The sequence below is a fragment of the Mycetomoellerius zeteki genome, unplaced genomic scaffold (genome assembly GCF_001594055.1).
Source record: "Mycetomoellerius zeteki isolate Tzet28-1 unplaced genomic scaffold, Tzet1.0 scaffold449, whole genome shotgun sequence".
Lineage (NCBI taxonomy): Eukaryota > Metazoa > Arthropoda > Insecta > Hymenoptera > Formicidae > Mycetomoellerius > Mycetomoellerius zeteki.
The window spans coordinates 78480-90058 of NW_017257445.1; the positions used below are offsets into that span (position 1 = coordinate 78480).

The following is an 11579-nucleotide window of genomic DNA, read 5'->3' on the forward strand; positions in this document are numbered from 1 at the left end:
TCCCCAAATAATTTCTAATCGATTCCATTCATAAAACACATTAAATAAAATCGCTGTCTGCTAAACTGACATAAGCATGATAAAATTTGTTAATTACAAGAAAAATACTATTTCCCAAATGTTTAAATGCTTTTCCCAAATTTCCCCAAACGATTCCTAAATTATATAGACATAAATAAATCAGAAATATTCAATTTGTCTGCTATCTTGTCAGTGGTCAGTAATGGTGCGGTCCCATGATGCGGAATTGGCGCAACGTTCGTGATTGATTTAGAAAAGAGATATCGGAGCGCAATTGATGGAATGCTTGCGATTGATGAACGGACATCGTTCCATCAATTCCGCATTGCGTATATATTCCGCATCATGGGACCGCGCCATAATAAACGAACATGGCCAGGGCTGAGTTCGGAAATATCACCCGAGTACCCCCGTGTATCATCTTATCCTTATTTAAAGCCGGCGGCACACGGTGCTTGTTTTCTTGCTGGATTGCTAGCTAGAATAAATTCTTGCTTCCGTATTGATTACGATGCTGACACTGTCAGTACCGCGGCCAATACGATGGCAAGATTCTAATTCAGCTAGGAATCTAGCAGGAAAACAAGCATCGTGTGCCGTAGGCTAAAACATTGGGTGAACAACAAGGATAAAACGATACACGGAAGCACTCGGGTGATGTTTCCGAATACAGCCCAGGTACAGAGGCTGCGGTGGCTGCGCATAAAGCTGGGAACACAGGCTGTGTTCCAAAATTGACTGCCAGTACTGAGAATCTATAGTGCACGTAACATAAACTGTAGCATTTTCTGTACTGGTAGTAAATTTGGAACACAGCCACAATAGGTACAGGCAATAGGAACAGAGAATGACGAACCGTCCAATCAGAGTTCTGATTGGACGGTTCGTTATTCTTTATTTCCTGTTCCTATTGTATTTTCAGTTTAATAAAAGGAACAGAAAAAAAATTTCTACTTATCAACAGAGAAACTCTGTTCTCTCTCTGCTTAGCTTTTTTTTAAATTTGTACCAATTTTTAATTTTACAATTGAGATTATTTTATGCTACTCCATTTCAATTTACACAATTTACTTATTGCATCATAGATAAATGCTTCTTAAGAAGCTTGGATATTTCAAAATTTATATATATACATATACATATATAATAACTTAAATTTACACATATGGATATCAACTTTAAGATATTAATATATAAATTTCGTGTACAAAGTACAGAACGTGTGTAGATACATATTAGATAATTAATTTCTACGTCAAAATACCAATTCTAAAAAATTCTAAACAAATTCATATGTAATTTTTCAGAGACATAAACATTTTATTTATTAATATTAATACAGATACACTGAATAGTTTATAATAATAACCTTAGTCCATTTACATGTTATTTTATTATTCTATATGTATATAAAAATATAGCCATATTATATTTGGAAATAAACAAAATTATCAAGATTTATGTCAAGGTTTCTTGTGTGAATATGAATGATCTAATTTTTTCATTTCTTGCCTATATTTCTGAGCAAGTGTATAAGTACAAGTTATTATAAAATGCATGTATTAATAATATATTTGTCATGCATCAATAACATATTTTATTTACATTTTCATGCATATTGTATACTATATTATATATTATATGATTTCATATACTGTTAAGCATATATAAAAAGCAATTCTTGATCTATCTCGTAACTAATGGAAAAAAAAACTTATTTGTTTCGTACATTTTGTGTGCGAAACAAATATTTCAAAAAATTTGAAACAAAATATCGATCAATATACTTTACTTCAATACAGTCTTTTTGGCGGTAACTCTGCTATGTTCTTTTTCGCCTTCAATATCAATTACTTGTAAAATTATAGAATTAGAGATAATTCATTTCTTGTTATTTTTCATAATTTTTCATGGGTAATTTACACATTATTGCATGTATGAAATGATACTCTTATACAGTACTATTCTAAACATTTTTTAAAGAATGAATATCACATGTAGAAACGTGATTGTGACACATACATACACATGCATACACAATACCCATACACGCACAGATATGCACACCCATACAATTTTTTGATAATTTAATCACAAGTTTTATTTTTTTTTTTAATTAAAAAAATACTGGCATATATATATATATATAATGTGAAAGCCTCAATTAAACAGTGTTAAATCAAACATGCGTAAAACTGAATAAGAATTAAATAAAATCAAAGATCGAAATTATTAGAGCTATTGTGAGAATCTTATATGACTAATGTATCATGTCATATGATTATATCATGAGTTTATTATTTTCTATGACAAAAGTTATTCGTACATGTGTGGATATATTTACACATACATCTAGTCATAATAATCATAAATTATTTGTATCTATTTTACATCTCTATCAATTGTAGAGATATATTTATTTCATTTATCATTCAACATTAAAGTAATAATAATATGTGTATAAATTTTATGTAAATGTATAATGTATATGTTTTAATTATTTACAAAAAGTTTCTTATCATTATTTTAAAATATCGCTAATAATTGTAATCATGAAATTCTAAAAATAACAGTATTTATACTGCTTTTCACACATATAAATAAGTAAACATTTAATATCGTCTAAGCCATAAAAATTCCTTAAAAATTTTGCATACAGAGCATTCTTCCTCCTTCCCTCTTCCAACTTACCATTTTCCACACACATATATGTATATGAACCACATTTAGCGAACAAGGAAACGTTCTTACGAAAATGACTTTAACTGCGGCCGCCTGCGGTTTACAGTTTAACAGTTTAACATTGTTAAATCATTATGTTAATAGATAGTATCGATGATTCGATGTTTGCTGAAAAATGATTGCTATATTCATAGGTAGGTACTGTTTATTCGTAATAATCTATATTTAACAGTTGCAAGACTATTACGTCTTTTGGATATAATTACTGTTTTTCATATAAAATTATTTTAATGAAGTTGACTATTAATATAACATTTTAAAACGTTCAGAAAAAACAAATTTAATTTTTTGCCGCTAATAATAAGATATATTTCCAATCGCTGTAAATTCGTAAGCCGAAAAAGATACTACTGTATCATTGCAAAAGTAAACATCTTCCATCTTACTTATCATGAGGCATCTTGATAAGAACTGTTCTAGTGCCTTCAGCATCGGAAATATTAATCTTGAGCTCGTTAGTAAGAGTTTCGAGTTTATCCATTTTGACTGTCTTCTGTCCGCCTGGATTTGGCGGTGGCCATATATCATCCAATGGTGGTTCGATATACTGTTTCTTCGTTTTTGAGATGACAAGATCTGGTTTTAAACCAAGCGTACCTCCCACATGATTTATAGAAGAGACGTATTTAGGAGTAGCTTCGCTGTCAATACGAGGACGTTTATAGAGAGGCATTTGTATTACTGGGCTGTAATCATGATCTAGAAGACCCTCGACCTCCTGCAACAATTCTTCACCATATTGCTGTAATTCTTCATCCATTAGCTGCTTCGTATATAATAAAGTTCTCGAGCGACCTAAAATTAAAATGATTGTTTACAATAGTAGCTCGACTATGATTATTATGACACAGCTTACGTTATTATTCCATCATTAACTATATATATGCAGTAAGAAAGTATTCATGAAGTACTTTAAATTCATTCTACAATCTATCACACAAGAGCACGATTGGATAATTGCTTTATATATCAATGTGTTAAAATCAAAACTTTATAATTTTGAAAGATTATTAGATATATTCTCTTGCATGCTATTATTCACAAATATATCAGCATTTTGGGTATGGGTAAATGGAAAACTTGATCTATGCTGAAAGCAGCTATTTCCATATAAAAAAAACTGTACAGCACTATTATCTATATTATATTTTAAATTTAGTGGAAAGTATAGAAAAATGCCGATTAGTAATATTATAAAAAATATGAACTTTTTTAAATGTATAACTTATTACTAAAAATTTAAAAAAATTTATATGAAATATTTTTATGAAATGAACAAGAAACTTAAATATTTAAGGTAAACATTTAAAATCGAATATACATATCTTTCCTTTTTTATGTAAAGTATCCGAAAACAGATTGAAGTGTTGATAATATTTTTTATAATCGATTTTCATTGATAATAAACAAAGAATATGCTTACTTTTTGGTTATTATTCATTATATTTATTCTTCATTTAAAAGTCAATTTATTTTAATAGGGATGTCTATATAAATTATACGAAAGAAGTCTGAATAATAAATGAATCAGTGAAAGGCTCAGTGTTTCCCTGCTCCCTTTTAGAAAGTAGTAAGACAACTTTTTAATGATTCCAGCCTGTTACAGTTTTCACTGTTCTCACATGTGTGTGTGTGTGTGTGTGTGTGTGTGTGTGTGTGTGTGTGTATACAGGTTTTTTTATTATTAATAATTTTGAACAAGACGTTCAAAACATTATAATTTTTTAAACAAGCACTTTTTAAACCAAATTTTCGCCTTCTTACTGAATTTTTTCTTTTGATTATTGTATTTCTTTATTTTATACCAATTTTTACTGCGTATCATTGAAATCAATTTTTTGTGAATTATAGAAAATGAAATATCGCTTTCAAATCTGTCAAAGAACTCGTATGTACTTGAATGGTTTCTAGCCAAATTTAAATATCCAATAAAATACCACATGCGTCGATCACTTTGCAATGTGCAACTGTGGTGAAATTCAAGAACATTTATTTGTCAAATGGAATTTGCTATGTATGCAGTTCGATGCTACGAAATATTCTATGAGAAAATGAAATAAACACGTAAGTTTTTTTTCAAACAATAATTAATAGTAATGTAGCAAACTTTATATATATATATATATACATATTATATATATATATATACATATTATATCTTTATAGATCCATGTATATGCATGTGTATATACGAATTGTACTACAATTTTATTTGCATTAAATATTTTTAAATTCAATAATATTTTAGTTTAATCTTGAAAAAAATCTTCAATTAGAGTTAATTTCATTTTCCATGCTGAATGTTACATAAAATTTTACAGATATTCTTATCAATGGCTTCGATGTCATTATTGACATTTAATCTGCTTTGTAGCTGTGTAAATAATGAATATCAAAGATAAGCATAAAAAAGTTTTAAATCGTCTAACAAACAATATTTACGAATGTCGATACTCCTCAAGTTTGCATTGAATTTCATATGTATTATGATACGTCATATTTAAAACTTACCTGGGAGTGATGTTTTCTCTGGTTGCTCCTGTTCTTGTGTTAAATCGTTATTATTGTTGGAATGTGGTCGCAAGTTCGGTAAAGCGACAAGAGCTAACGAAAGTAACAAGACCATCAGACAAGTTGCCGGTTGGGCGCTCTTGTTACCCTTTTGTATGAGTGCTTGTAGTCTCTTCAACTGGCCGGCCAAGCTTTGATTTTGCGACTGTAAAGCTTTTATTCGTTTCAGCAAAGTTATATTCTCTTCTGTACACTGTTTGACGCGATCTTCCAAGCCGTCCACGTACTCCTTTTTCCTCTTGCGAGAATCCTGCGCAGATATCTTATTACGAATCTTGCGTCTAATTCTCTTTAATTCACGCTCTTCGTGCTTTGTCAATGGATAATGACTAGGCAATGTAATGCCCTCTTTTTGCAATAATCGCTTTTCTTCAGCATTTAACTTTAATCGCGGATAAGTCGAATCAGTTTCTGACGTTACTTCATCACTGGAATTGCAACCTTTATCACTACTAGAATCCTCTTGTTTAATAGTCATCTAATTATAACACGAAAAAGGTTATTTTTAAAAACAGCATTAGTATGTATCATTATTACAAATATAACGTCGATATATTATAAGTATATATATATATAAAATTGTTTTAATAAATATATTATAATTACGTAACTCAATAGGTACATACATAAATCAAGATTCTTTGATTGAAGTTTTTTTTTTAGATATTATATTGCATATATTACATACCTGAATAGGTTTATTGATTATGTTTGCTTGATTGATCTTGAAGCCTTTCAAGTTTTTCGCTTGTGTTGTCATGATTTTAATAGTTCGGACTTCCTTCATGTCTTTCAAACTCACTGGCAATAGGATAGATCGCGGATTACCAGAACCCATTGGAGTGACGCGTATCAATTGTCGAATATTTCGTTTTCCATTGCATGTTAAATTGCGAATATTTACGGCGTTCTCTTGTGGCATAAGTTGAACTTGTTGTTTAGTTGTTGAATCTGTATAACATAAGAATCAACATATATTTTATCTTTCATACAATTACAAAACGAACTCTTACGTAGAGATATTAGAGAAAAAAAATTAAGTACTTTTAAAATTTAGAATTATAAAAAATGAGTCTTTTTAAAATTGATATCTGATTGTAAAGTATTGAAAAAGTCCAAATCAATGGCAGGTTTACGAGTACGTCAAACCGATAACATGTCTTAAACGGACATTGTAATTTACATGAGATCTGAATATGTTATCAAAGCTAAAATTGTATTAGCGATTAGTCAAAATAATGATACATTATTCAATGACATCGCCCGAACCCTGCGTTTCTCATATTGTTACATTACATATCATAGATACTTATACGTTTCCTTGAATGCGATAAGATCTTACCGATATTAACAACCGGTTGTTCCGTAGCAACAGTAGTGCTCAAACTTGGCATAGTATTGTTTGGCGTAACAATGGCAACTAAAGATGGCTCGTAATCCATCTCTTCGGCCAGGTCGGTAATCGGTGAACCGATATTCGAGCTCACGACAGATTTAACAGAGCTATCTACGCTGCCTAAGGACGGACTAACTGCAGCTTCAAAGTCCACAAAATCTTGCGGACTTTTCAAGTCAGAATTACCGATATCTTCTTCCTCATTATTGTCCGTCCTCGACAAGTACGGACTCAGTTGCTGTTCATAGGAAAGACTTAGCGCACTGGAGAGTCCACTGTCCGACGAGGAGGATGCGACTGTTTCAATATCCTTCCCAATCAAATTGAAACCAAGTGGATCCTCCTCCATCTTCAAGATCGAGGCAAACAGATCATCATCGGAATTCATAGGGCATTCTTCTGTCTGAAATATTACATAAACATCGTTTGTGTCTGATATGTTATCTTTCAATAATAGACAATTTTATATATTAGCATAAAATTTACGCATAAATTCGACAAGTCATTAAACCGTACGTTAAATCACGCATATGTTCTCTTTTTTACGCATCATTAATAATATACGCTTAAGATCAATCAGGAAAGGAGTAAAATAAAGAACAGAAACCTTGGCTTACGTAATCGAAATCAATACAACATGTTTCATTTCGTTTACAGAATTCTCGTATTCTCCTTAAATACTGGTAGAAATGCAGGGACACGAGATATCGGGCTTATCGCATGTATATTTTTCAGAAAGGCGAAATGGTTCTCTTCTTATCAAATATCAATGCAATAAATGTATTATCTAATGTATACATATACATATAAATAATGACTGTTCAAATAATTTCATTATTTTGATTTTATTAACTCTACGCGCGTGAAATGTAAAAATATCCTTCAGTTTTAGAAATCTGAAATTTTACAGAGAGCGACTTTCTTATCAATCGAATGCTGCACAAATTGTTTCGTAATTAAAAAAGAACTTTTATCCTTATTTAAAAGATACACAGATTATTATCAACCTTTTTTTAATTATCTCATCTTCAAACAGCAATAAAAATTGAAGTTGGAACGTAAAATATATCTAATTACATTTTAAAAAACTACGCGAGTAATGTAAAGTTAATAATAATAATAATAATAATAATATATAATTATAGGAAAAAAGAATTATAAATTATTTATTGTATTGTAATACATTGTATTGGTTTGTGCGTGAAGAATTAAGACTTGCGGTTACGAAGAATTCCGTAACATAACGGTACCCTTTTAAAGGTCATTCGCCGCGTGAAGACCGGGTTCTCAATTTCTGGTCCGACCATACTCGAAAAGAAACGGAAAGAAATCTTTCCCATTAATCAATCATGTATGTAATGCATACATTAACACTATCACGGCGTTAAAAAAGCGCTTGAAAATTATTTGCGAACAGATTATTTACAAATTTTTTTACAAATAGGAAGCGACCATGCATGAAGGAAAAAATTGATTAAAAAAAGGAGCTTGTAGTGAGTAATGAAAATTATTCATACAGATAACGACGTTCAATCTATATACTGCGTTTCAAACATATGACGCATCTGCCACGTGCTGATGCGTTTATAATTACGCTTCCATCATACGTGGTAAACAAGAAAAATTCATTTTAAATCTTTTGGTTGATTGTCGATCGAGGAATGAAATAGATCGTATATTACTTATTTTAGCTACTTGGAACTGAGGTTATATGCGAAACCACGTGGGTAGTCGGCGCACCATATGTTACAAACATCACTGAATAAAACTGTCTCTGGAAGATTAATTATCCGTATCTGCAATATTATTTCTTGAACAATTCTTGATAAGAGACTCTACGACATAGTTTTTAAAAGATTTTCACATTAATGTTATCGTGCTCCGAGTGATATTGCGATTTTAAATGACAAGGTTTGACAATAGTGTAAAGCTTTGAGACTCATAATTCCTGACAGAAATTTATTTATAACTTACATACATAAACTATATACAATATAGGAAAAATATTTGAAAAATTAAGACATATGTACATATATAAAATATATATTAAAACATATTTATATTTATAATACTCATAGTATATACAAAATTATGAGTGTAAAATTCAATTTTTTTAATTTTGATAAAAATTATAGATCACCTATAATGAGCTTAACCCTAATATAGAGATAAAAACAATGTAAATTAACGACTATAAATATAATTAAATAAATATGGGGATCGTATAAAAGTATAAACTGTAAAAACACATAGCGTTGCATACTTGTACCATATGTTAATATGAATTAAAATTTTATCTAAGTAAAAATTTATCGATAAAATACATATACATATACATGCAATTTTTGATAATAGAATTACCATTGCAAAGATCATTAAAGTCATGTTTCAAACAGTTACAATAATTGCCTATTATTATTGAAGTAATTAATGCTAAAATTCAGTCATTACAATTATTTGTTTTTGAACAGAGACATGTATGTTATATTTAATAAAACTGTAATAAAAAAAATAACAATTTAAATATGATTTACTTGACAAATTTGTTCCAGAATTTTTTCAATACAGTTTCTGATGTTTCTACATGACCATAATTATATGACCATGCATGTATGCGCTGCTTTAGTTTTGTTGAAAATATATAAGTAGGTCTCTTGTATCCACAGCTAATTTTTCAGTTATTAAAAAAAACTTTAAGTGATCTAAATATGAAATAGAATGTGATAAAATATGTCGCCATAGGATTTTTTAGCAACTTCTTTAGATGTTGTTAGAGTCCTCTATGAAATACAAAATTGTTATAGCACTGTTTTATTGAGATAAAACTTGAGATACAAGCAGATAATTTACCCTTGATTATTAACTTATAAATAAATTTCACAACAGTAAACATCAATTTATAATACCTTTTCTATTCCCATGGCATATATTATTTAATCAAGAATTGCAAGAATTTTTTAAATAATAGTGTGACTGTCTTTATACTATACTTTACGTACTGTAGTTACTCTAGTACTATATATTGAGTTTAATGTCATAAATTTTTTATGTATACCATGATACTTATAGTAAGATTATCAATAAATTGTTAAGCGAATGAATTTCTAAACTAAACATATGTTTTTCTTAAGCATTACGAGAGAAGGTATGGTTAAGTCTGTTTTGAAGATCAAAATAAGCTGTCAAACATGAGCCACTCGCGGCACAGTAAGTGCATTAGAAGCTTACAGATGGAATTGTAGGCAAACGAGGCAAACCGGGAAACTCACCGCGATGACGTCGCCATAATTATGGTCAACTAGTAGCTCATCCTTAACGTCCCCTTTGAGAAACGTGTCCTCCAGTAAATCAAACAGATTCATGTCTGACGACATCACTATCTAACACGTGAAATCCATACAATTAGAACACTGTCTCTCTCACCATTTACGCTACTATTAAACAAAGCACTAACAACGAAATCGTTGTTGAACGATTCAGCATTTAACGATACGTGATCATCACCGATTGACGTCAAGTCGTAAACGCGAGGCAGCCCAATCTTGCTTCTTACTTTTACCACCTTTTACTCTCGCCCCACCCTGTAGCACGTTGTTCGAACTCACACTTTGAATCGTTGAGAAATTTCGTTCAACACCTTCAGTACTTTGTCATACCGACATTTTCACATTTTCAACATTAAAAAATATTGGCACGCATAAATTGATGGAATCACACTTTTCCTATGAAAATACGGTGCAATACTAAATGGTACCAAACTGCCAACGTGGCATAGAGTTCATTGATAAATATATATACGTATACGCGTACATACATATATGTACAGTATACTGACTCACGCCTGTCACAGGGTGCGACCCACTCGCTGTAAATGCTTCGTTGACCAATCAGAAGAAAGAATTTAGGTCCGTTCCGTTTCACGTATGGTATGCATGATGTCATTTTATCCTTGTTGTTCACCAAATATTAAAGAAAGATAAAACATGATACATATGAGGTCTGTTCGCGTTGCATGAAATCCCCAAATATTTTTGCACTTAAAATGAGATAGATATATATTTGGCCTTGAAAAGAGAGAAAGCGAAGATGCCGAGTGCCAAAAGTGCAAGCAACGCGAACAGACCTATGCACATCATGCGTGAAACGGAACGCAGCCTTTTATAAATTGACCAATCAAAGAATGCTTCAAAGCCTTTGCGGCATAAAATGAATTGTATCCACGCGAACGTACCCACAGACTACGCAGATACACTGCAGAATAAGGGTGCAGTCCCATGGAGCGTATCGCGCGTATCGCGGATCGCGCGTATCGAAAATCTGACCAATCGCGGACGTTCCGCTGTTTTTGATGCGCGAAAATTTCGTTCCTCTGGTCCCATGGAGCGAAATTCGCGTAAGCGGATCAGGCGGATAGTCAATCATAAAACGAGTTTTGTTATTTTTCTTTATTTGCCTTCATCTAAACAGTTGTATGATTGGTAAACCGCCGATCCGTTTACGTTAATTCCGCTTCATGGGACCATAGGAACGAAATTATCGCGTATCGAAAATAGCGGAACAAAACTGACTTCTGCGGACGAATTACTGTAGGACCGCAGAAAAAAGAGGATAGCCGTAAAAAGTAAATAACCATATTGTGTAAGTAAATTATATTAAATATTAATTTATTTAATATAATTAAATTTTTTTAAAAATAGAACAATTGAAGGGCTAAGAGCCAGTTATGTAATAAAGAACGTTTAATTTAAAACATAAAGATAATTAAAATAATCATGATTATAACATTTCATTTTGTTTTATATTTACAGAGTCTTTTATTATTTATTATTTTTATATACGCGGTCGAAAT

At 31.0% G+C, this 11579-nt stretch overlaps 1 protein-coding gene across 1 annotated transcript; it reads right to left on the bottom strand.

Annotated features, from left to right (window-relative positions):
* Positions 1-3055: 3055 nt before the first annotated feature.
* On the bottom strand, positions 3056-10501 carry LOC108726893 (cyclic AMP response element-binding protein A). Its single transcript, XM_018454711.1, has 6 exons — positions 10185-10501; positions 10000-10110; positions 6677-7133; positions 6023-6285; positions 5275-5812; positions 3056-3558 (listed from the first exon to the last, which is right to left on the bottom strand). Exons 2-6 carry the CDS (start codon positions 10102-10104, stop codon positions 3146-3148), a joined length of 1776 nt encoding a protein of 591 aa, XP_018310213.1. The 5' UTR covers positions 10105-10110; positions 10185-10501; the 3' UTR covers positions 3056-3145.
* Positions 10502-11579: the final 1078 nt, after the last annotated feature.

Excerpts from the sequence above, each read along its gene's own strand:
- LOC108726893 (XM_018454711.1), bottom strand. The coding sequence starts at position 10,104 with ATGTCGTCAGACATGAATCTGTTTGATTTACTGGAGGACACGTTTCTC. Across the intron at positions 7,134-9,999 it reads ATTATGGCGACGTCATCGCG|ACAGAAGAATGCCCTATGAA; the intron begins GTGAGTTTCCCG and ends GTAATATTTCAG. Across the intron at positions 5,813-6,022 it reads TAATCAATAAACCTATTCAG|ATGACTATTAAACAAGAGGA; the intron begins GTATGTAATATA and ends TGTTATAATTAG.